The sequence below is a fragment of the Ursus arctos genome, unplaced genomic scaffold, assembly GCF_023065955.2.
Source record: "Ursus arctos isolate Adak ecotype North America unplaced genomic scaffold, UrsArc2.0 scaffold_4, whole genome shotgun sequence".
NCBI lineage: Eukaryota > Metazoa > Chordata > Mammalia > Carnivora > Ursidae > Ursus > Ursus arctos.
The window spans coordinates 27,726,912-27,753,846 of NW_026623056.1; the positions used below are offsets into that span (position 1 = coordinate 27,726,912).

General features: G+C 36.2%; 1 protein-coding gene across 10 annotated transcripts in view; it reads left to right on the top strand.

Annotated features, from left to right (window-relative positions):
* LRCH3 (leucine rich repeats and calponin homology domain containing 3) overlaps window positions 1–26,935 on the top strand; it is a 120,336-nt gene that overhangs the window by 43,504 nt on the left and 49,897 nt on the right. For all 10 annotated transcript variants that reach the window (XM_026495437.4, XM_044382788.3, XM_026495446.4 and 7 more), the window contains exons 2-8: window positions 5,702–5,846; window positions 7,566–7,692; window positions 10,446–10,551; window positions 14,065–14,201; window positions 15,472–15,581; window positions 25,204–25,297; window positions 26,304–26,424. In XM_026495437.4, the coding sequence (XP_026351222.3) occupies window positions 5,702–5,846; window positions 7,566–7,692; window positions 10,446–10,551; window positions 14,065–14,201; window positions 15,472–15,581; window positions 25,204–25,297; window positions 26,304–26,424 (840 nt within the window). The remainder of the gene's footprint in view (window positions 1–5,701; window positions 5,847–7,565; window positions 7,693–10,445; window positions 10,552–14,064; window positions 14,202–15,471; window positions 15,582–25,203; window positions 25,298–26,303; window positions 26,425–26,935) is intronic.

A 26,935-nucleotide genomic window follows, 5' to 3' on the forward strand; every position in this document is an offset into this window, starting at 1 on the left:
AAAATAGAGCTAAAATTATTATTTATAAAATAATAAAAACCGGGAATAAAGCAAGTAAACAATGTATAAAAGCCTTCTGAGGAAAATTACAAAATTTTATTAATAGATAAGTTACAGGTGGCTTTTATTAATTAATGGAGATGTTCATGGATTGAAAGATTCAATATTGTAAATGTGTTATTTCTTCTCAAATTGATGTTTGATTTACTGCAATCTCCAGCAAGTGTTTTTATGAAATTAAACGAGCCCATTCTAAAGTTTATAAGGACATGCAGAGGACCTAGAAAGCCCAAGAAACAGTTGAAGAACCATGTGGTAGGAATACCTTAGCAGTTTAGGAACACATCACTCTGCTAGATGTCAAGAATTATTATAAAGCTATGGTAATTAAGATTGAGTAATATTGACATAAGGATGGACAAGTAGTGCAATGTATTAGAGAGCCATGGGTCAAATAGCCCCATACAAATATAGACACCTGGATGTGACAAAGGTGTTCTTGGCAAATAATAGGAGGGAAGATGGTCTTTTCAATAGCCATCACTGGGATATATGGGTATTCCTGTAGGAAAAATCAAAATTGGCCTCCTACTTCACATCATACTAGAAAAATCAATTTCTGGTATAGTAAATGTGATGGTCAAACTATAAAACTTTTAGAAGAATATATCGTTATAAACTTGGAATAGGGAAGGTTTTCTGTTAAAACTGTAAAAACCACTAACCATAAAGGAAAAGATTAATAAAACATTTTACTGTATTAAAGACTCATCAAAGATACCACAAAGACTGTGAAACTTCAAACCACAGAGTGGGGGAAGATATTTGCAACACGTATAATCGACACCAGATTCATATTCAGAATTTATAAAGATCTGCAACAAACCAAAAAACTTTACAAGAAAGGAAATCTGTGCCCAATAAACATATGAAAAGCTGTAGTACCTCATTAATAATACAGGAAATGAAAATTAAAATCACAATGAAATGCCACTGTGTGAAAATCTTTAAACATAATAAACATATTAAGAAATCTCATAACAAGTATTGGCAAGGATGTGAAGCCACAAGAACTCTTCCACACTGCTGGTAGATGTGTAAATTGGTACAACCACTTTGGGAAACAGTTTGTTACTCTCTTGTGAAGTTGAAGATCCATATATCTTATTACACAGCATTTTCACTCCTAGATATTTATCTAGATCAATGTGTAATTGAAATGTTCATCAGTAGTAGAACAATCAAACCGTGGCTTGTTTATATATAAGAAAACTATGAAGACAGTGAAAATGAAGGAACTACTGCAGGATACAACTTACAAGAAAATAGAAGGAAACAGTCTCCCCTAAAATCTCTAGAAGGAATGCAGCCCTGCCAGCACACCTTGATTTTAGCCCCATGAGACTTATTTCTGACTTCTGACCTCCAGAAATGTAAAATAATGAAATTGTGTTATTTTTTTTAAAAGATTTTATTTATTTATTTGACAGAGACAGCCAGCAAGAGAGAGAGCACAGGCAGGGGGAGTGGGAGAGGAAGAAGCAGACTCCCAGCAGAGGAGCCTGATGTGGGGCTCGATCCCAGGACTCTGGGATCATGGCCTGAGCGGAAGGCAGACGCTTAACGACTGAGCCACCCAGGCGCCCTGAAATTGTGTTATTTTAAGCCACTGAATTTGTGGTAATTTGTTACAGCAACAATGGGTGGCTAATACTAAAAATTATAAAGTACTAAAACTATCAAGGAAGTGATTATCACTAAAATCAGTAGATTGGTTTCTCTTTTGGAGAGGGAAGAGGTTATCATCAGGAAGAGCTACATTGGAGCTTCTAGGGTACTGGCAATATTTTATTTATTTGAATACATATATGTTTTATGTAGTCTTCTGCATATACCAGGTTAGCATCATTGCTATTATAACCAGAAAGAGTTTTTTTTTTTTAAAGATTTTATTTATGTATTTGACAGAGAGAGACAGCCAGGGAGAGAGGGAGCACAAGCGGGGGAGTGGGAGAGGAAGAAGCAGGCTCCCAGCGGAGGAGCCTGATGTGGGGCTTGATCCCAGAGCACCAGGATCACGCCCCGAGCCGAAGGCAGATGCCCAACGACTGCGCCACCCAGGTGCCCCCGGAAAGAGTTTTAAGAATAACATACACCCATAATTTTTTGAACTGAAGGTTATTTCTTAAAGGCTTTTAAAATTTTTATTTATTTATTTATTTATTTATTTGAGAGAGAGAGAGAGAGAGAGAGAGAGAGCACACAAGTGGGGGTAAGGGCAGAGGGAGAGAATCTTCAAGAGGACTCCGCACTGAGCCTGGACTGGATCTCACAACCCATGAGATCATGACCTGAACCGAAACCAAGAGTCAGACACTTAATGAACTGAGCCACCCAGGCTCCCCTAAAGGCTTTTTAAAATCACATTTCTTTGACTGTAAAATTATATTTCTTCCTTGAAGGGAGTATGACAAAAAATACTTTTTATAAACCGCTAGTAAGTTGCAGTATTTTTTGTCATATGATCAATGACCTAAATGACTCTTTCATGAATATATAGCATGTAAAAAAAATTACTCAGTTAACATAAGGAAGAAGCTACTTGTCTCCCCAAATTGAAATAAAAAATAAATTTAAGTGGAAGAACTTATAAGAACCCTTATCCAAAACTCTGATTTCAAAAATAGATTATGCCTTAAATTTGCTAAATATTAAAAAATTAAGGAGTACCCATTTGTTGAAATGCATCTAAGCCCAGTGTGTATCTTGCTGTTATTTTTTCCCCTGTTTTACATGGGGATAAAAAAATGTTGGAAGTTATTTGTTTCATTTTTCTAAATTTTAAGTTATTTATTTATTTATTTGAGAAAGGGTGAACATGAGTGGGGAGGAAGGGTGGAAGCAGACTCAGCAGACTCCCCATTGAGCAGGGAGCCTGAGGTGGGGCTGTATCCCAGGACCTGACCTGAGCCAAAGGCAGATGCTTAACAGACTGAGCTTAAATCCTGTTTAAGGTATTAAGCATAATCCCTGCCTAAATTTAATTTGCTGCCTGGAGCTGTCATCTTGGAGGGTTAAATTTAAATAAGGAGCAGTTTGCAATGAATTTAATTTCTTTGATTTCTTCAACTTTTTTTTAAGTTTATGTATTTAAGTAATCTCTATACCCAACATGGGGCTCAAATTCATGACCCCAAGATCAAGAGCCACATGCTCCTCCGACTGAGCCAGACAGGCACCCCTTATTTCTTCAACTTTTAAAATTATTCTAATAAAATTTAAATAGGAATTGATAAAAATAATTTATAGTGTCATTCTGTAGGAAATTTTCAGTCTTAAGTACTTGATGGTCTTAACCAAGGCTTTAACTGTTTCCTAATGAGTACAATATGGGGAGGCATTTTGGCAAGGTAGTGATCTGTTTCCCAACTTCAGTTACTAACTACCACTTCAGAGTGAAACAGCTCTGAGGCTTGCAGGCCAGAGGAGCCTACAGGGAATATGTGAGCTTGGGGAATATACTGTGATCCAAATGAAAACAAGAGGCAAAAGCCTGTGGGGCAATTATCAAAATTTTTGAGTTCTCAGAACCATGCCCCTGAGTGGAAGCTTACTTCCAGTGCATTGTAGAGACTGTTTCTGCTGTTTTGGTGTTAACTGCCTTTCAAAGCAGCTTGAAGGATGAGCTCCAAGGATGAGGCAAGCCATGAATTGGCAAAGGAAGATAATTCACTTAAAGGAATGCCAGCAGCCAGAGACAGGATGAACAAGGATTGCATCTAGAACAAGTGATTCCAGTGAAATAGAACAGAAATAGAAACTGGAAGAGATAGATAACAGATTTAACAGGCAAAACAAAATAAATTATCTTAGATTTTCAAGAGAAAGAGACACGCTTCTAATCATAGTGTAAAAGAAAACAAAAAGCGGGCAGCTTTTTTATATATTAATTTGTGAAAGGGGTGATTGTTGTTGAGACTCAAATTCCTGGTCTGGAATATTAAGTAGAAGAGTATACCAAAACGGGGCGGGGATATATATATATATATATATAAGGAGAAAGAACAAATGGAGGAGATACAACAACTAAAGATCGAATAGGCAAGCATTTCTTTGGTTTAAAGAAAGATGGAAAGAGTGTGTTGAGTTCCAGATGAGTGTTGAGGATGGTGGGGAGACAAAAAAGCTGTTTACAAAGGAAAAATCATCAGATATGTGCCAGACTACTCAATGTGACACTGGAAGCTAGACAGGTAAAATAACATCTACAGGTTCCTAAGAAAAGAACTATACCTATACCTAGCCAACTATTATTCACATGTTAGGATGAAAGCAAGATACTTGTGAATATGCAGTAATACAGGTCCTCCAATTAGGAAAAGTTCTTAGTAGATGATTCTCACCAAATAATTGTCAACAGAGGCTTTAAGATAGGGCAGAAGAAGAGAGAAAACAGTGGTAAGCAAGTGAATCTCACAGTATATTTAACTAGATCTAAATGGATAATGATGGAGTGACTTTTATTTCAGCACATTCTTTTGTCTTCTGCATTTCCTTAAAGGGTGCAAAAGCTTCATTAGTCGCAGGTTCTGTCCCTCTGTCAAGACAGTAAGTGAGGTTCTGTTCTTCCAGAGGGAGGCAGACAATTTCTGATTGTCTTATTGTAAGGTTAGCTGTTAATACTCAATTTTAGATCCATTAATTCATTGAGGGTTGCAAAAATGGTGACATTCTATCATTTTTCATTTGTAGCAAGAACGCTTATACAGAGACACTGCTTTTCATTTGTTTGGTTACTCAGTGATACAGTTGATATAGGAAAGGCAAGTTAAATGTTTTCCCCTTACTTTATCAGTTTACAAGATAATGAATTGGTTCTCTATCATCTTTGGGGGGAAAGAGGGAGATGTCATTATAAATTAGTATAATTCAATATGTGTGATAGATTTGAGTCCTTTGCAATTATTGTCTTTATTGAAGCTCAGATTGTCTCATCTTTGGCCATTGGGAGCAAAAATGGTTCCTGACTCCTTTTGACATGACCCTGATAATCTTTGATAGTAAAGAAAGGGGCAGTATAATGGGGTGCCTGGGTGGCTCAGTTGGCTGAGCATCTGCTTTCGGCTCAGGTCATGATCCCAGGAGCCCTCATCCAGCTCCCAGCTCAGCAGAGAGTCTGCTTCTCCCTCTCCCTCTGACCCTTCCCCCTGCTCATGCTCTTGCTGGCTCTCTCTGTCTCTCTCAAATGAATAAATAAAAAATCTTAAAAAAAAGGGGGGCAGTATTTTTTTTAGTTTTGCTTTGCTTTTTTAAAAACCTCAGAATGTTGTCTGTGCTTTTGGGAAGTTAGATTTTAGGATCAGTTTGTTTCCTAGGATATTTGATACTTAGTATGATCTTTGGTGTAATTGTAGGCAGATATGCCTTAGAATTTGTGTTACTTGCAAAAAATACTGGTTTTATTTTTTAAGTATGTGTGGAGACTCAGAAAGAATGAATATTTCCCAGCAAAAAGATGGAGAGGTGTATTTTAAAATGGTTTTTTCAATTGATCAATACATTTGAATGTTTCCTCTGGACCATTCTTCACGATGGGAACTCTTAGGAATTCAGACAATTATGAAACCTGCTTGTTTAGCTAACATTTCAATAAAATAAGATCTAAGGATCAACCCTAAACTTAATTTATTTTTTCTTTCAGATCTGTCACGAAATCGTCTCTCAGAAATTCCCATAGAAGCATGTCATTTTGTTTCTCTTGAGAATCTCAACTTATACCAAAATTGTATTCGGTATATACCAGAGGCAATTCTAAACCTACAAGCTCTAACATTCTTAAATATTAGGTAAGGATGTTGTTTCTTTTTAAAAAAAAAAATTAGTTTTATGTGGTATTTTCAGCTCTCTCTTCCCTTTCACTAAAATTTACATTATCTGTTCATATCTGCAGTATCTATACATGTTCTTAGGCTGAATTAACAATATTTCCTATGTCCTCCTAGTTTCTCCCTTTGTCTTTAGCTTTGCAATAATTAACAAACTGTAAGGGTCATTGGCCTGATAGGCTTGCAATAGTCTTGTAAGCTATGATTCTCCAATTACATTTTCAAATAAGTTTTACCAAATGAGAATAGATCTGAAAGTACTTTCATTCTTGTGATTTTGTATTTTTGTGTACTAAGTTCTGAATGTGTAAATGCATTTGTTTAACTCCTTTCTATTTTTTCATATCTTGGAAGACTTCTTTCACTTTTTTTTTTTCATTATAAAAGTTATAAATGTTCACTGGAGAAAATGAGCAAATGTAGAAAAGTATAAAGAAAATTCATCAAAATGTTGTATCTGAGTTATAATTACAGGTGATGTTTTCCTTTTTCTCCAGGCTTTCAATTAAATTTTTAAATGAGTTTTTCCCCTTGTCTTGAAGTACTCTTTTTGGAAATATTTTTATATGTAAACATTTTATTGTACAGTTTATATACTTCTAAAACTCGTTTTCCCTCTCAGATATTTAGTTTATTTCAGTTTTTTGCCATGATAAATAAAATACTGGCAGAGACTCTTATATGTAAATGTTTATTTTTCTCTTTCCTTAAGGTAAATGTCTAGGAATAGAAATATTATTTTTTTTAAGATTTTATTTATTTGAGAGAGAGAGAGCAACAGAGATAGCGAGAGAAGGCATAAGGGGGGAAGAGAGGGAGAAGCAGGCTCCTTGCCTGGCAGAGAGCCCGACTCAGGACTTGATCCCAAGACCCTGGGATCTCTGAGCCAAAAGCAGACGCTTAACCAGCTGAGCCACCCAAGAGCCCCAGAACAGAATTATTACTGATTTTAAAAGTTTTAAAGTCTCATGATCTATATTAGTCAAATCAGCAAAAGGTCTTGGAAGTGGGGCCAATTGACCCTGGAGATTAAAAGGTTAGATCTATATAAGTAAAATTTTAACTTATTTTTATCCTAATGATAGATGTGTACTTTTGGTTCTGATTTTCCATGTTTTTGTGTAAGTAAAAGATTCCATATCTATGTTTCAGCTGATGTGATATATTTGAAATCACAACCTGTCACTTGTTTTCCATAGAACTATATTTGGATCATTTATGTACGTTTGATTATAATGTCTGTAATGATGAGGGAAGTAGATTACAACTACATTTATGTTTATAACTCCTCTTTGGAAGACAAGGGGAGAGGATGATAGTCATCTACCATAGTTTTAAATCCCTTTATCGTACATAACATTAATAAAATAATATGTTGTGTTTATATAGCACAGCATTATTTACAAAAGAGTTTTATGGTACAGGGCCCTGTAGGATAGGTAGAGGAGGTATTAAAATCCTCAATTTTCAGATGAGGAATCTTTGTAAAAAGCAGATAATGCTATGCTCAAAAGCATGGTGATACGTGAGGAAATGAAGGCTAGAATCCAAATCTGATATCCTGTTTGTTCCTTCCAAGACTTACGTTTGTCACTTTACTGAGTATAGAATAAGAAAGATGGAAATTTTTTTCTTGAGTGGTGGGTTCTGACTCTTCTCTTTTTCTACTTACCCATTTAGTCGGAACCAACTGTCAACATTACCAGTGCACTTGTGTAATTTACCATTGAAAGTCTTAATTGCTAGTAATAACAAATTGGTGTCACTTCCAGAAGAAATTGGACATCTCAGACATTTAACAGAACTTGTAAGTTAATGTTTTACTTTTTTACTGTCCCACATGTATGTATATCCATAGCCGTACCATACTCTGTTATGTGGTAAAGACCCATTATTAAGGTGTGTTTTTGAGTTTTTTTCAAGTATGAATAGTGAAGTTTTGCTGGTTGATCAGTACTGAAGTGCTTCAGCACAGAGTTAAAGAACTGAAAGTACAAGTCTAATAGGCCCACATGGACTGGGAGAGTCATTGGAATTAAATTTAACCAATATTCAGTGATTTCTATGTTATTAAACTTTTGAGATATAAGTTAATAATGCATTTGAATTTTTCAAGTTAAATCTTGATAGCATCAGTGTTGGGATTTTTGGTTAGTCCCTATCAGGGAATGGGCACGTCAAAGATCAGGCTTATTTTTTTTCTCTTACATGCAATCTCTAGCACCCATCTCCCTCTCTAAAGTAAGCTTTACTGCCTTATGTTTTCTGAGAAGCTTAACTTTCATATACTACTCCTTGTTACTCTTTAGTACTTATGTTCTGGGTGTGGGAATGGGGCTTTTCCCATTTAATCACCACAGTAACATTATGAATTAGGTATTATAATTATCATCATATTACAGCTGAGGAAAGTAGCACTTAGATAGGTTAAGAAATTTGCACAAGGTTCCATAACCAAAATAGAATTTGAAACCAATCTACCTTAACTTCAGAGCCCACGTTTTATATTTCTGAAATGGTCAAATATAATTATATCCTTGAGATTTGGGAGGATAGTTTATGTAGGCTTATTAACAAAGATAGACATCATAAAAAAATGCACGCATAATTTAACTGAATCACACATTAGCTCTCTCTTTTTTTCAGGTGGATTATGAATATAAAAGGTCACATGTAAAAATATACAAATATATTAAATCTGGAGTCTAGATACTAAACCACTGTTTATTTAGAGACAATTAGATCTAGGGAATAAAGTCCAAAATATATGTTTGTTGGCATTTCTTCAGAACTTGGTTTATTAACATGAACTAATAGTAAATTTTACTTGGGATTCAGATTCTGATTTTCAAATAAACTTTCTGTTTCTGCTTATTGAATCATAAATACCTAAAAGATAGCTGTGTCTTACAGAAGGAGCTTTTAGCTTTCTACAAAAGAGGTGAATTGATACCTTCAGTCATACAAATAGTTTGTGTCAGAGTAAGAATTAATAATCCCAAAGCTCCTGATTCCCACTTGATGGAACATGTTCTCACAACATCCTTATTGCTTTTTTCCTTTATTTCCTTTTTTTTTTTTTTTTTTAGTTTATTTATTTAAGTAGTCTGTACACCCAGTGTGAGGCTTGAACTAAAGACCCCAAGATCAAGAGTCACATGCTCCTCCAACTGAGCCAGCCAGGTGCCTCTATTTCTCTGTTTTTTTTTTTTTTTCTTAAGATTTTATCCATCTATTTGAGAGAGAGAGAGAGCACGAACAGGGGGAAGGGTAGAAGCAGAGGGACAAGCAGACTTCCCACCGAGCAGGGAGCCCCATGCAGGGCTCGATCCCAGGACCCTGAGATCAGGACCCGAGCTGAAGGCAGACGCTTAACCAATTGAGCCACCCAGGCGCCCCTTCCCTTTGTTTTTAAGTGAGAGTAAACTTCTGTCTTTCAAGATATACATTTTCCGAGAGAAATACTATAAATTATTGTTACCTTCTGGCTCAGGCTCAATTTTCCCTATCCTTTCAACTTCCGTTCCTTTTAACTTTGATGCCCAGAGCATTGGACTAAGAAGTATAGCTACTGATTCTACTTTAGTCATTAATTGGTAGGAAAAGTAGAAGTAATATTATTTTCTCTAAGAATATTATGGGAAAATTTAAAAATAATGTTTGGAGATGATTGAAGTTTATTGGAGATTATTGAAGTTTTTGGTAAGTGATCTTTTCTAAGTCTATTAATATTGTCTTTTTACGCATCTTGGAGCTTTTATTAACCTAGACAGCTTCCTGCTGTTATGCATGGATTTATACTTTTTTCTGGCTCGTCGCAGAATTATGGAATACTGAATTTGTCAATCTTGGAATCTGTAGTCAGCCTCTTCTCAGAAGTAGCGGAATCAAGCTGTTGACCAAGATACCAGAAAGCCTACATAATACATGTATTGGTACCAGCTTGATCAGATGCCGATAGAGCAGTATCTGTTTTTTCCATGGCTTATGAGTTATGTGTACTTTATTACTTTTTCCCTCACTTTCGGTTTGATAAAGAATTTTTTGAGTCATCTTCAGTGCATTTTTATTTTATATTCTTGAGCAGGTGACCTGGTATTTTGAAAATAGGATTTCCTTTCAATTGATTTTATCACTATAATTTTTATCATTGTTTTGTTTTTTCTTCTAGTTTCATTACAACACTTATAAAATAAAATATTGTCCTAAATGGATCTGTTTTTATACTTTTTTCTAATTTACCTTCTCACTAGAATTTTCATTTGATTTGATCCTCGGCCTTCTGTCCACATCTCATCATTTAATTTTTGTTCTGCTCATAAAATTATTGTAGATCCATATAAAATGGATCAGAAGCCTATAAATCAGTCAGAAGCCTATAAGTTTTTAGAATTAAATGCTAATATAAACTGTGGTATTATTCTTGGACACAGAATAATAATTTTTTTTTACAGTTAAGATAGACCATAGGTATTATCTTATCTAACCTCATTTTACACATAGTTTAAAGCAGACAAGTTTATAATATTAGAACAATACTTTGTATCTTTTTTGAGATAGGATGTGAGCTGCAATGAAATTCAAACAATACCTTCCCAAATTGGTAATTTGGAGGCCTTGAGAGACCTTAATGTAAGAAGAAACCACTTAGTACGTTTGCCTGAAGGTAAGAAATTGTGAAGTAATTGTTTTATTATTGCTTGTTTTTTTTATCTTGAAGATCTCTCAGACTGATAGGTATAAGACAAAAATGTGTTAAGAGTTACAGGCAATGTTTGAGATACAGTGGTTCAGCTACTGTATGTTATCTGTTTCCTTGTGGATTTTAAAGTTAGAGTCTTCAGTAAAAAACTCCAATAACTATTAACCAGTGATTGTATTTTTAGATCTTGTCAGAATTAGTTAAAATTACTCAAGGTAGGGTCCCTGGAAGTTTCAGTAAGTGCAACTACTTGGGAGAAATAGATCATGTTTTTGATGAGGAAATAGTTTAGTGTAATGAAAAACATTCCTGCAATTTGCATTTGACTTAAAATGGACTTGCCCTGAACTTACTTTATCTTTCCCTGGAAATATTCAGATAGAGGCTAATTAATGGTTGGAGATGATGTGTAGAATGAAGAATGAATGGAATGGGAGACTGCACTGGGAGGCTGGTTATCTTAGGCTCACTACAGGCTCTGGTATATGTATCTAAATGATAAAAATGATTAAATAAATTAAGTATAATTTATCAATCCTTCAAAATATGAATTCATGAAAGAAGCTGTAAAATGAAATGAAAATGGGGAGAACTTAGATCAGATTATGTATTTCTTTAATTTTATCATGGAAAATTTCATATATAAATGAGAGCAATAGTAGTTATTAGCTCCTAGCAACTCCTGTGTCATCTGTACTCCCATCCACTTTCCCTTAATCTCTGTCCTTTAGAAGGTATTTTCATGACCATGATGCTCAGGTTCTTCTACAAAACATGACTTACGGAGTAAATATTGAATTAACTAATGAAGCTTTTGCTTCACTGTGGAATCCTAATGTTAACACCAGTATGATCTAGTATGCTTTTTAGTTCTAACATACACAGGTGTGACTTTGACATTTTGGATGTCAAAATGTCTCAATAAGTGACCTTTTAGTCCACTTTTATACACTTAGTGCAGTCAGACTAGCCAAAATCCTGCATACCTTTCCTCTCAGTCGCTTTTTATTTTTATTTTATTTTTTTTTAAAAGATTTGATTTATTTATTTGACAGAGACAGCCAGTGAGAGAGAGAACACAAGCAGGGGGAGTGGGAGAGGAAGAAGCAGGCTCCTAGTGGAGGAGCCTGATGTGGGGCTCGATCCCAGAACGCCGGGACCACGCCCTGAGCCGAAGGCAGACGCTTAACGACTGTGCCACCCAGGCGCCCCTCAGTCGCTTTTTATTTTTAGAGCCCTTCCTCATTTCCTCCTGGGTCTGCTTTCTACCCCCTCAGGAATGTGAATGAAGGCCCCCAGGAGAACTGACCCAAAATCATGGCACAGGCCTTATAACCCAAAATTTTAATCCAAGATTACCCTTCTACTCAGGACCCACCTACTGTGATTGATCTTTAAAGGCTTATTAATGTAATAATGTGGTCTTAATATAAAATCAGTTAATGAACACATTGGGATTTTAGTGAAAATGAAAATTTGGGGTTTTAGATGACAATTACAGTCTAATAGTTTTATCATCTGATTTATTTCTGTATCAGATTTTAAATGTGTGTTACCAAGAAAATGGTGAGTGACACAAACAGTTTTAAGTGGTTTTCTACCAGCTTATCTTGTAATCTCAGCATATTCAGATAAACTGAGATGGCTACATAAGTTCATGTTCATTAATTGGTGGTCTCTAACATATTCCAATTTGGTAGATAAGATAGTATGTCTCTTATTGCCATTTTGATTTTAAATTTTATTGGTTATAAAGTAATACATTGCTCAGAAAGTCGAGTATAACAAGCTCAAAATCAATAATAGCATTCCCCTGCCTCAACCATTTCCCTCCCCAGTTGGTTTTTTTTTTTTTTTAAGATTTATGTATTTATTAGAGTGTGTGTGCGCACACATGCTCATGGGAGAGGGGAAAAGGGGAAGAGAGTTTGAGATAATCTCAGGCAGACTCCCTGATGAGTGAGGAAGCAGTGTGGGACTTGATCTCATGACCCTGAGATCATGACCTGAGCTGAAATCAAGAGTCAGACCCTTAACCAACTAAGCCACCCAGGCAGCCCTCCTCCTCCCCAGTTTTAATATGTAGAAGCATCTACTTTTTCCGCCTTTGACTCTTTCCACTGGCATTTGCTGGCATATTTCTAAATGACGGGCTTTAATAAGCTTTGCTGGTTTTATCAGTCTTGACACTTACGTCAGCTTCCTGTTATGGTAGATGACTATTTTATTTATTTTTATTTTTTAAGATTTTATTTGTTTATTAGAGAGAGAGAGAGAGAGACAGTGTACGCAAGTAGGCAGGGTGGAAGGCAGAGGGAGAGGGAGAAGCAGGCTACCCACTGAATAGAGAGCTCGATGAGGGCTCCATCCCAGGACCCTGGGATCATGACCTGAGCCAAAGGCAGATGCTTAACTGACTGAGCCACCCTGGCGACCTAGTAGATGACGATTTAACTTTCTTAAACACTATCACGATCATACCTCTACTTCCCTCCTGCTATCTTTCCAGTGTAGTTTTATCACAACTTTTGATCAAAGTGTTACTGTTTATGTTATTACAACTATATAAATTTTGTTCCCTGCCAATTCAGTTGATACACTCTGATTTTCTTGTTTATACATCTTATTTTTGTTGTTGTTTTTGTCTTTTTTTATTGCTTAGTTTTTTATGTACAAATGGCTAATTCCTCCCACCTTTTCTAGCAGAGAGAGAGAGAGAGACCACATTCATGTAATCTTTATTACACTATCTATTATAACCGTTCTATTTTATTAGTTATTGTTGTTAATTTCTTACCATGCCTAATTTATAAATTAAACTTTATCATGTATATGTATACAGGTATGTATGTATAGGAAAAATCACAGTATATATTGGGTTTGGTACTGTCTGCAGTTTCTGCATCCCCTGGGGGTTTTGGAACATATCCCCCATGGGTAAGAGGGGACTGACTACTGGCATTCAAGAGCTGGGGAGGGGGTGGGTTGGGTAAGAAAGTGACTGAGGTCCCGTCACTGTGTAGACTTCCTCTTAAATCCTCCATTTGCAACTGGCAACTCATCCTGACTTTTCACTGTGCCTAAGATTCCTGAATTCAAAATCTTTTGATTCGGTTTCACTAGAAAATAACTTGTTGACCCCTGTGGGGATTGGAGAAGCGTAGGGCAGCATGAGTTGAGGTTGGGGACTTAGGCATTTAACTTGTTCTTTGTACAGACTATCATCTAATCCCTTGGGTTATGCCTACGTTTCTGTGGTATCAGGCCTCTGGTTTCTGTAGTTCTGTGAGGGGTCAGACAGCTTGCTTCTCACTAGTATTCCCATCTGTAAGCAACTAGAGTTCATTTTACAATATCAGTTCATCATTAAGAAAGGAGATACATATGTTAAATTCACTGTATTTAGCTAGAAGCTCCTGTGAAAATTGTCTAGTTTGAAATATATGAATTGTTCGTTTCCGTTTTGTCACCCTGCAGAGCTGGCGGAGTTGCCTCTGATACGGTTAGACTTCTCCTGCAATAAGATTACAGCAATCCCTGTTTGTTACCGGAACCTCAGGCACCTGCAGATGATCACCCTAGACAACAATCCCCTGCAGTCTCCTCCTGCGCAGGTAAACTCTAGGGATCTGAAGGGCGTTGGGAACTTTTCTGACAAAGGGTGAATTTAAAAACTGAAGTTCTATGCATTTATCTTTTTGTTGAAAATGAAGTTCTTTTAAAATAAATGCACACACGTATGCATTCTTTAGAAGCCCTGAATAAATGGGATGAAGGATAGGTAATATTTCCAGAAGTGTTTTTCCTTTCACTAAATTGGCTTACTTTTCAAGTTGAGGGGCTCTTCTTGAATTTTTTCTAATACAATTTGAGTTAATTTCTTTCTAATAAAACTTGAATGTAAGCAACATAAACACGAGAGACAAAAATACTTGGCTCTCAGAATTAAAAATTATCAGTGCGTTTCTTCTGACCATCGTTTTTGTACCTATTTATTTTCTAAAATCTTAAGTTCATCTTTTAGTCAGTTTGGTCATTTGTTTATCAGTGACTGATATGAAACTATTTAATAATAAAGTAATTATAAGGTAACTTTACATATAGATTCTAGCCATCCCATAATCTGAAAAATTTTACCAGCCTTTATTTTTCTTTTTTTAATTTAATTTTTTTATTTTGGTCAGTTAGCCAACATATAGTACATCATTATTTTTTGATGTAGTGTTCAACGACTCATTAGTTGCATATAACACCCAGTGCTCATCACAGCATGTGCCAGCCTGTATTTTTCACTGTAGCATCTGAACTCTGCAGTTGATGATAGTCTTGTTCAAGCCTCTGGGTGGCAACTATAAAACTTTATGAGTTAACTTCATAACTATAGAAGGATCTCATAACCCTAAAGAATTTATATTTTGCCTTCTGTCAACAGAATATAACTTTAATATTTAATCATTTCCTGCCTTTCTCTCTTATAGAAAGTAGGATTCAGAACATAATGTACATGATTGTTGGATTTCTAAAAGCAAAAGTTGCTGATGTAATCCATGGGGAACAATGCTTTAAATCCCTGACTGTGCCCAGCTAATCAGTGTGATAAATTTATTAGGTATTCTGTCAGTGTTCATAGTCATAAATTATTTATTTTATATGTTACTGAAATTTATTCTTGACTAGAAAACAAAAATCTGTATTTATTACCACTTAAACACATAAAATAACATGTTATAAGGAGTATTTGTTAATATCGCTGTATGTAGTTGATAGAAATGCCTTCTGTTTCTAATATATAATAAGTAAAAAGCTGATTGTGATTATTAACAAGGAACACATATATTTCAGATGAGTAATAATTTGGTTGCATTTATATGTTACTTTCTTTAGATATGTATAAAAGGCAAAATCCACATATTTAAGTACCTGAACATACAGGCTTGTAAGATTGCTCCAGATCTGCCAGATTATGATAGGAGACCCTTGGGTTTTGGCTCCTGGTGAGTGTATTTTATTTTTTTATTTAACGTATTTCGTCTCATAGGGAATCAAACTGGACCCTTAAATCTGCCTCAATGTTTAACTAAAGAGAAATAACCTATTTGGACACTGTTTTTCTCAGAATGTTTGTATTAAGTAAACAGTCGATCTGACAAAGTGTAGTTCTGCGTTAGGGATTCTTCACCTCAGCACTATTGATATTTTGGGCAAGATAACTCTTTGTTGTGGGAAGCTGTCCTGTACGTCAGAAGATGTTTATCAGTAGTACCTTCCCAGCGAGACAAACAAACACGGCTCCAGACCTTGCCAAATACCCCCTGGGGGTCCCTACTTGAAAACCACTGGTCTGAGTGACTTGAATGCTAACCTTGGCTCTGCCTGCCGTTAATTCTGTGACTTAAAGCAAGTCATTCAAACTTTTGGGGGTTCATTTTTCTTTAGGGAGTGAAGAGGTTGGATTTGATGACCATTAATGTCACTTCAGGATCTTTTAGTTTATGAATCCTTCAGCTGCATAACACCTGGATTACAGGGCTATCTCCTTGGCATTCCCAACCATCTGGAATGTTCTTAAGCAACCGTAATAAAATTCAGAAGGCCTTTTAACAGGCAAAATAGATGTCTCGTGAAGGTGCCCTAATGCATGTAGGCCTTATTCAAAAGAGAACCCCTCTGGCCTTCTTTTAGGACCTGTCACATTTGACATAAAAGCACAGTCCTAATGAGCTAGCTTCTCAGTATCCTAGTCTAAAACAGATTGACAAATTTCTATTTTGGTAGAGTTTCTGAAAGCAGACATATTAAAAGTACACAAAAGGTAATTAAGAAAAAATAAAATTATAAAAAGCAGACACATATTAAAAAATTCAAGTTGGTGCTTAACTCTGAGAGGAAGGAAGAGTCATTGTGAAAGAGGTATAAGGGGGCTTTAAAGATATTAATGTCTCATGTTTTAAATTTTTTTTTTAAGATTTTATTTATTTATTTGACAGAGAGAGAGATAGCCAGTGATACAGGGAACACAAGCAGAGGGAGTGGGAGAGGAAGAAGCAGGCTCCCAGCAGAGGAGCCTGACATGGGATTCGATCCCAGAACGCTGGGATCACGCCCTGAGCCAAAGGCAGACCCTTAATGACTGTGCCACCCAGGCGCCCCAATGTCTCATGTTTTAAAAGCTATGTCTGTTATATTCATTTTTTATCTATATGACATATTTCATAATTTTAACAAGATATTTAAAAGCAGTAACACTAAAAACATAGCACCTTGATGCCATTAGGCATGTATGCAAAGAACTCTCCATAATTCAGTAATATTTTAAGCTATTGCCATGTTAGAGCACAGTACCATAATTGATGCTCATCAAGAAAATGCTAAGGTATATTAGATACATCATTTCTAGTAAAGGGAAATATGCATTAAGTTTAAATTTTAAGTACAGTTTAATTTTAAATACAGTAAATTTTTTTCATCAGAAATTATTAGAATTAAGTAAGCGTTTATGGTGTAAAGGAGTAATCTCAAGCTATCTAAAAATACAGAACCTGATTTTTTTTTTTAAGATTTTATTTATTAGAGAGAGAGAGTGAGCACGAGCTGGGGGAGGGGCAGAGAGAGAAGCAGACTCCCCCCTGAGCAGGAAGCCCAATGCAGGGCTCTACCCCAGGACTCTGTGAGCCAAAGGCAGATGCTTAACTGACTGAGCCACCCACGTGCCCCCAGAAACTGATTTCTTAAGTAAATTAAGTATTACTCCAAAGTGACTTGACTTCTGCCCTTTGCCACAGACTGTGGCTTCCTTCTCCATCACTGTATCCCTGGTTCAGCTGAGTGGCACACACAGTAGATACTCAGCAAGTATTTATTAAAGGAATGAACAGTCAATTTGGTCACACAAATGTTATTTCCCTCCTAACTTTCCTCTGCTTAAAGTTATCAGAACAACTTTGTAAAGACATTCTGGGGGTTTTTTTGGTCACACAAATGTTATTTCCTCCAGATTTTCCTCTGCTTAAAGTTATCAGAGCAACTTTGTTATGACATTCTGGGATTTTTTTGGTCTGGCTGTTAGATTGAAGAGTTTCATAGACATTATGCTCTAATCTGGTGGCTTAAGCATACAAGTTTTAGTACATTTGTACAAATACTCAAGGAGAAATTAACCAATGTCATACATACCTATAAAAGATTCCTACAAGAACATCTCAGTCCTAACACTTTTATCTCTGAGAAGACTGAAAGCAGGTATGTAATGTTAAGTTTAAGGCATAAGACATAGAAGGTTTTGACAGATGGTAGGGATTAGGTCTAGCATACTCTGCTAGATCTAGGCCTCTCGGAGAAAGGACTTTGACAGTAGGGAGAATATGAAAGGACGCAGACCATTATTGCCAAGAATTTTTAAATTTTCTCCATTCATTATATCCTTTTCTTTCTTCAATTGCTTATAATATAGAACTCTTGTCTTATTTGTTGAAAAAAGTTCTGTTTTTCCTATTCAGAATTTTCATTAAATGTGTTCTAGTCCTGTACTCTTGAAAGATGTACAACAAATAAACATAGGGGCCCTAGGTGGCTTAGTTGGTTAAGCGTCTGCCTTTGGCTCAGGTCATGATCTCAGGGTCCTGGAATCGAGCCCCGCATCAGGCTCCCTGCTCAGCGGGGAGTCTGCTTCTCCCACTGCCTGCCATTGCCCCTGCTTGTACTCACTCTCTCTCTCTCTCTGTCAAATAAATAAATAAAATCTTTAACAAAAATAAAAATAATAATCTAGCTTTTATTTTACATCTACACTAATTAATTTTCCCCCTTGGAGTTAATAATCTTTGTTAAGAAAAAGTTTTCGTCTCCTGAAAGAGCAGAGTAGGAACATAAACTGCTACTGCTGCCTCTGAGATTTGAGTGTCCGGCAGTTAAAGATGACTACTGGGGACATGTATGTGAGGGTATGTCTGAAGATTGAGGAGGAAGCATCAGCCCCTATAGGAAGAGTGAGCTTTGATTGAGGCTTGTGATGCAAATTGCAGAACCTGTTTCTCTCTGTCATTCTGTCCTTAGTCTGGAGGACTAATTGGTCTTGGCCTAATTTTTTTTTAATATAGAAATCCTCATCATAATACTTTAAAAATATAAAACTTCTCAAAAAAAACCTGGCAGGAAACATGTGTGGTTTTGCCAAGGAAAAAAGAAGGCTTGAATCCATGGAGAAATGTATCCTAAATGGAAAGTCTAAATAGCATAAACATGTTGTGTCCCTTCAAAGGGATTAGTAATTATAGATCTGATGTCTTCCAGTCCCTATAATAATCCCTCACCATGTTCACTAGATTTATCTGTATTCTATATTTTCCATTTCTTCTGGAGTTATGTTACGTTATTTCTAATTGTTTTAGAATGTCCTAGATAATATTTTTATATGTAATATAAATAAAATATTTCCTTCAATCCTCATGCAGTGGTGAATGGGGTATTGTACCTTCATGTCTTTTTTACTGAGGTATGGATTAGTGAAACTGCATTGTAGTTGGCAGTACCTTTATTCAAAATGCCACTGTAGAGTGAGAATGTTTGTACTACTGGGCAGTTGACTTAACCTCTCTGGACTTCAGTTTCTTCAACATGATCTTTATTTACCCCAGTTATACCCTAACAATAGTTTGAGGATTGAATGACCTGTTTCTGAAAGTTCTTGGTTGACCATAAAGTCCTTTGTAAATATTAGGCATTCTAGTTACTAGCTATCTACTGTGATCTAGGACCAGTTTAGTCCTAAGAGTCCTGTCTTGCTAAAGAGAATTTTTATTAATCCTGGAGCTCTTCAGGGATTCAGTACAAATTAGACACTGTAGTACTATTCTTTGAATCCTTACATATAACTTTCTAACTACTTTTGTATAATATATAAACTACAACCAATCTTCCTTAAGTCATTTTATAAAGGTCACAAATGTTTTATTTATTTCTAGATGTAAATGTTTCCAACTCCTTTAGCAAGTTGCACTGTTGCGGTAACTTTTAAGTTTTATACAATGGCACATACATTTTTCAGTAGTGATCTATAGTGACCTATGCTTTTTTGCTGACCAGCTTTATATTACAGACTAAATATATTTATGTATAGTAATGTGGCAGTGAACCAAAACTGAGGAAAGACTAAGCCACTGGTAAGAAATGTCCTGCTTCTGCAACCCGAGTAACAGAATTCTCTCCAACAAGCCTGAGCTTGTGAAAGCAATGATCATCCTTTATTCATATTTGTATTCTTCGTATCGGAACACTGTGTGACATTCAATGAATGGTTGGTGAACTAAACCCAAATGAAGCAGATGTAGTGACTTGTTGTAACAGCAAATGCTCTCTTAAGGGTACATTCTTCATAGAAACAATAATAATAACTTTTATTTCGTACTTTGTAATAGGATTTGTGCAAATCCTTAGCCTATGTTTTCTCAGTCTTTACAGCAAATCTGTGAGGTAGATGTTGTTAATCTTTTTTTTCTTTAACTTACAAGGAAACAAGTTGAGAGAAGTTAAGCAAGTTAATTGAAGTCACACAGCTAGTAAATGATGGTGTCATGTTGTCAGTCCAGATCTGTTAAACTATAAAAATAGCCATGTTTTATGCTCCTCACTGTACTCTGCTGACTCATAGTTCAAGTTCCTGCTTCAGAGAAGGCACTTACACGTCTGAGTCCATGTTATGCTAGGTAGTTTATTAAGGAGATTGGACTTTCTGACAGGGCATAGCTGGAGCCTGGCTGGCAGAACTCTGCCAGGCCTCCTGAAGGCCATATTTCTTCGTTGGGTGACCATCTGTCCTGGTTTGCTTGTAGCTAAGGGTTTTCCTGGAACACAGGCCTATAAGTTCTAAAACCAAGAAAATCTTGAGCAAGCCCAGGAGTTGGCAAACCTGTATGCCTCACTTTAATCTTATCAGTTTCAACTCTGAGCAAGAGTGAGTATGTGGAGAAGCTAAAGGTAACAAATAAAGGAGATAAATAAAATGATAGCTTAATGCAGAGAATCTTAATTCTGTTTATGTTGAAAAATATCACAGTAAATTTAGGCTTATCTCAATTGGCCACTTGATAGAATAAACATATAGAACAATATCCTCTAGAAATCAGAAAATCTTTACTTGAAAAAAATACATAATATTTTAAAATATTTTTCAGTAAATCTTGAAATATACGTACTTCTTTTGGCAGCTGCAGGATTTTTTAAGTGTGGCTTAATGTATAATTTCATTAGAAAGCTTTTAAAATTGGGCACTTCAGCCTGACTTTGCTGTCATAAAACATATATGGTGCCTTATGTGTAAGATCTGGACTCTAAAACAAGCATAAAAGCAGACCTATCACATAGACGATATAAATAAGACATTTTACTTAAATACTGACAGTTCGGGGATATAGATGAAGAGCAAATGGATATTCATCGTATTACTCTCCTGACTCTTGTGTAGATATGAATTTTTCCAAAGTAAAAAGTTGGGAGAAATTAACTACTTTTCTCTTAGAAAAGTAAATTTTTTTAGTTTTTTTAGTTTATTTATTTATTTTTTAAGTAATATCTGCATCCAACATGGGGCTCAAACTCACGACCCCGAGATCAAGGGTCATATGCTTTTCCAATTAAGCCAGCCAGGCACTGCTAGAAAAGTAATTTTAGAATTCTGCTGAGAGAATTTTTTTTTTTGCTAACTGTTTTTTTTTAAGATTATTTATTTATTTATTTGACAGAGATAGACAGTCAGCGAGAGAGGGAACACAAGCAGGCGGAGTGGGAGAGGAAGAAGCAGGTTCCCAGCGGAGGAGCCCGATGTGGGACTCGATCCCATAACACTGGGATCACACCCTGAGCCGAAGGCAGACGCCTAACAACTGTGCTACCCAGGCGCCCCTTTTTTGCTAACTATTTTGATGGGGGATGGTGGGAAAATGAGGACGATAGCTAGAATGTACCTGTATGTTTAGATCTTCATAATCAGAACATATTTAATACATTGGACAAATAGATCTGTATAATAATTACTACAAAGTAAAATCTTTATCAAAAAATAAACAGTAAGGGGCTCCTGGGTGGCACAGCGGTTGAGCGTCTGCCTTCGGCTCAGGGCGTGATCCCGGCGTTCTGGGATCGAGCCCCACATCAGGCTCCTCCGCTATGAGCCTGCTTCTTCCTCTCCCACTCCCCCTGCTTGTGTTCCCTCTCTCGCTGGCTGTCTCTATCTCTGTCGAATAAATAAATAAAATCTTTAAAAAAAAATAAACGGTAAGTTCCAAAGACTGTGTTTTGTTCACATAAGGTTTTTTGTTTGTTTGTTTTGTTTTGTTAAGATTTTATTTATTCATTTGACAGAGAAATAGAACCATAGAGCACAAGTGGGGGGAATGGCTGAGGGAGAAGCAGGCTCCCCACTAAGCAGGGAGCCCGAAGCAGGGCTCAATTCCAGGACCCTGGGATTGTGACCTGAGCTGAAGGCAGATGCTTAACTGACTGAGCCACCCAGGTGCCTGTTTTGTTTTGTCTTTAATTGACATAAAGCTTTCACTTTGTGTAAAGACATATGCGTAGAAATGGTTAACCTCATTTTACAGAAATTAAAGTTATGTGCATGAACTATGTGAGAATATATGGAATACAAAATTCAGCACTAGAAGAACACTATTTTAAATCTGTACCATTGAAAGTTGCTTTTCAACCCCATGCTTATTAAATAAAATGCTAATAGACCATTTTTTAAAAATAAGCCTTGTCATGTTTTAGATTTCTAATTAAGCTAACTTTTAAAAAGTTTCTTTAAGAACAAACAAAAAATACAGCTATAAAACTTTTTGAAGGAAGTGTAGAAGAATATCTTTGTGACATGGGATAGGCAATGATTTCTAAGGACGCAGAAAGCAATAACCATAAAAAAAAAAAAGACATGATCAATTAGGTTTCAGCAAAATGAAAAGCATCTCCTCATGAAAAGAAAATACTAAGAAAATGAATATGCAAACCACAGACTGGGAGAAAATATTTGAGATATATATATATATATATGAATGACAAAGGACTTATGTGACAGAGGACTTATATCCAAACTAATAAGGGGTATCTGCAACTTAATGTTAAAAAGACAAACCAGTTAAAAATTGGACAAAAGACTTGATTAGATATTTGACAAAGAAAGATATACAAATGACCAAAAGGACCCCAGAGTGCTCAACATTGTTAATCATCGTGGAAATGTAGATTAAGGCACAAGATATTATTACGCACCTACTAGAATGACTAAAATTAAAAGTGACAACACCAAATGTTTAGTGGGGTTGTGAAGCACCCAGTGCTCTCACACGCTGCTTACAGAATTGTAAAATGGGACGTCGACTTTGACAAAAGAATTTGGCAGATTTTTTAACAGCTTTATTGAAATGTAATTTACAAATCATAACATTTATCTGTTTTAAGTATGCAGTTTGGTGAATTTTGGTAAATGATGGTAGTAGTCATGAAACTACCAACGCAATCAAGACAGATAGCGTTTCCATCACTCGTGTGCCCCTTTACACTGGATACGTCCTTTCCCCTTCACTGAGCCCCAGGCAGCTGCTGATCTGCTCTCAGTCAGTATACGTTTGCCTTTTCTAGAGTTTCGTATAAATGAAATCAGGCTTTATGTAGTGTTTTGTGTCTGGCTTCTTAGCAAACTATTTTTGAGATTACTGATGTATTTAGAAATGGGCAAAAGAATGGACCTTTCGCAAAAAGAAGATAAATGGTCAATACCCACACAAAATGATACTCAGTATCATTAGTCATCAGAAAAATACTTATTAAAACGACAGTGAGATACCACTTTTCACTCACCAGAAGAGCTGAAATGAAAGACTGACAATGCAAGTGTTGGCAACTGGAGCTCAGATACATTCTGGTGTGAGTGCAAAATGGCAGAGCTACTTTCAAAAACAGGTTGGCAGGTTGTTGGGTTTTTTTTTTTAAGTTAAGCCTACACTTAACAAATAATGTATCCATTCTACTTGAAGTATTAAAACCATGAAGAGTTTCCCTGACATGGTGCTCAGCAAAAAAAGCCAGATAAAAAAATTACATATGATCCATTTTTTGAGTTCCAGAATAAGCAAAATTAATTGTATTGCTTTTTTATTGCTGCCATAACTTACCACAAACTTAGATTTTTAAACACAAATTTATTATCTTATGGTTTTGAAGGTCAGAAGTCTAAGTCTTGGTCTCATTGGCTAAAATCAAGATGCTGGCAGAGCTTTGTTCTTTTCTGTAGGCTCTGAGTAGGATACATTTCCTTGCCTTTTTCAACTTCTAGAGAGAAGCTGTCCACATTCCTGGACTCTTAACCAAAAGTCATCTGCAAGCCAGCATTGCATCCCACTGACCTCTTCTGCCTCCCTCTTCCACTTTTAAGGACCCTTTTTACTACATGTGTCCATTCAGATAATTTACAATAATTTCCCTATTTTAAGATCAGCTGACTAGCAACCTTATTTTTACTTTCAACCTTAATTCCCCTTTGTCATGTAAAGAAACATATTTATAGTTTCCAGGATTAGATCTTAGACATCTTTGGGGACTGTTATTCTGCCTTTCATACTAACTTAAGGTGAGAAAATCAGAATAGTGGTTATCTCTTAAGAGCACACTGTAGGGGCGCCTGGGTGGCTCAGTCGTTAAGCTTCTGCCTTTGGCTCAGGGCGTGATCCCAGCGTTCTGGGATCGAGCCCCACATCAGGCTCCTCCGCTGGGAGCCTGCTTCTTCCCCTCCCGCTCCCCCTGCTTGTGTTCCCTCTCTCGCTGGCTGTCTCTCTCTCTGTCAAAACACACACACACACACACACACACACACACTGTAGCATGGTGAGGGGAATTGCCTGGGAATGAGATGTGTGGGAATTCTCAGGCAAAGTAGAAATGTCCTACATCATGAGTGAGGTATCTATTACAAATGATGTGTTCATTTGTCAAGTATATAGGTAAGGTGTATGCATTTCAGTGTATATGAATTTTACCTTTAAAAAGTACTATTGGAGGTGCCTGGGTGGTTCAGTCAGTTAAGCGTCTGACTCTTGATTTCAGCTCAGGTCATGATCTCAGGGTCATGAGATTGAGCCCTTTGTTGGGTTCCATGCTGGGTGCGGAGCCTGCTTAAGATTCTCTGTCTCCCTCTCCCCCTCCCCACTCCCTCTCTCTCTCTTAAAAAAAGAAAAAAATTGAGGGAGGTGCCTGAGTGGTCAGTCCGTTAAGTGTCCGACTCTTGATTTCAGCTCAGGTCTCTATCTCTGGGCGGTGAGTTCAAGCCCTGTGTTGGGGGGCGGCATGGTAAATGGGTTAGAAGCATAGATGAAACAAGAATGGCAGTGTTGACATTTTTGAAACTGGATGAGTGCTGTTCCATTAGTATACTAGTATACATTATACTGTTTATTTTAGTTTGGAATTTTTCATATTAAAAAGTCAAAAGGATATCCATTTAATTCTAAATAAGTTAAATCACTAAATGCCATGATAATATTTATTAGTAAAATTGCATTTAATTTATTTTAAATGTTAATTTTTAAAACCTCGAACTACCTAGTAACAACTAGAGTCTCTCTTTGGTAGCCATGAAGAACTGTACTCAGGTCGCCCTTATGGAGCCCTTGATTCAGGTTTCAATAGTGTGGACAGTGGTGATAAGAGATGGTCAGGGAATGAGGTAAGTGTTTCTTTATTCTGCATGTTGTAATGTCTGATTAAGAGACAATAAAATGATGAAAATGGAAAGTATCTTAATTAGATTCAATTTCTTGTTACATAAAATATAGAAAAGCCAAGGAAGAGGTAAAAATCCCACAGAGTACTGCCATCCAGAAATGATATTCTGTTTTTTTTGCCATCTTTTTACCATATGTTTTACATGTTTGTTACCTTATTGTCTTGTATAAATAGTTTAATATCCTAGAAAGCCAAATGGGAATTGAGCCAATTACAACTGAAGCCTAAAGTTTGCAGGGCTGGGTGACCTTGAGCAGAGGTTGCAGAAGGGTGCTACAAGGTGAGAAATAGGACTATAGGCTGATGGGTAATGAGATAGGAACCTTAGGAAGACTACTAACATGCTCAAGATAAATAATTTTTCTTAACTAATTTTGTCTTTTTTCTCTTGTGTTTAATTATTATTTTGCTTTCTGTCTTTTTTTAAGTTAGGAGGTAGAATATTTTAGCTCTCAATTGGGTTAAATGATGGAATAAGCTTTTACTAGTAAGACTGATAATCTCCCACTTGTAGCATTACTTCATTCATTCCAAAACAAATTAACTTTAGACCACAGCCCATTTGTAATTTGGAATTGCTTGTGTATGTACAAGGGGGTGTGTACATAATCGTATCTGTATCCATGCAGATACATATATGTAGATATTTTAAATTCATGTGTATTTATAGAGTGATGTATAACCTTCCATCTTTTTTTTTAATTGTAGTAAAATAAATATACATAACATAAAATGTACCATTTTAACCATTCTTAAGTGTACATTTCAGTGACATTAAGTACATGCACATTGTTGAGAAACTCTCATTACTATTCATGTCCAGAACTTTTTTGCTATTTCTTCTTAAATATAAATTTTAGTGAGTTTATATTATATCTGTGCTTTCAATATTATGTTGTCTAAAGTTTGAAATGATGTTTTTAAATGTTACTGCTATTTTTTTTTAGCCTACAGATGAATTCTCAGATCTGCCTCTTCGAGTAGCAGAAATCACTAAGGAACAAAGACTGCGAAGAGAAAGCCAGTACCAGGAGACTCGCAGCAGTTTAGTAGTAACAAATGGTGGAGGTGAGCGGGACTCCCACCACAGCCAGAGTCTTTACAGTCACTCTGGTGTTTTTAAGTGGTCGTTTTCACATTCGCTCCTTTTGTTTGTGTATCTGTAACTTCTCCAACTCTTATCTTTTTTCTTTCCTTTTCTTTTCTTTTCCTTTCTTTTCTTTCCTCTGAGAGAGGGGCAGGAGCTGAGGGAGAGAGAGAAGCAGACTCCCCACTGAGAAGGGAGCCCAATGTGGGGCTTGATCCAGACCCCCAAGAGCATGACCTAAGCTGAAAGCAGATGCTTAACTGACTGAGCCACCCAGATACTCCTGCAGCTCTTCTTTTAAAGACTTCTTCTTCTCATATAATTGGAAAAAAGTTGTTTTCCATTGGGATTAAATTTTAATTTCTTTAAGTTCTCGGGCTTGCAGTTAAAATACCGTGTTTCTCTCTTACTTTTATTTTGGAAGGAAACTTCATTAAAGACTGTTTACCTGGAATGGATCTTTGTTAATCTTGATTTCATCATGCTTCTCTT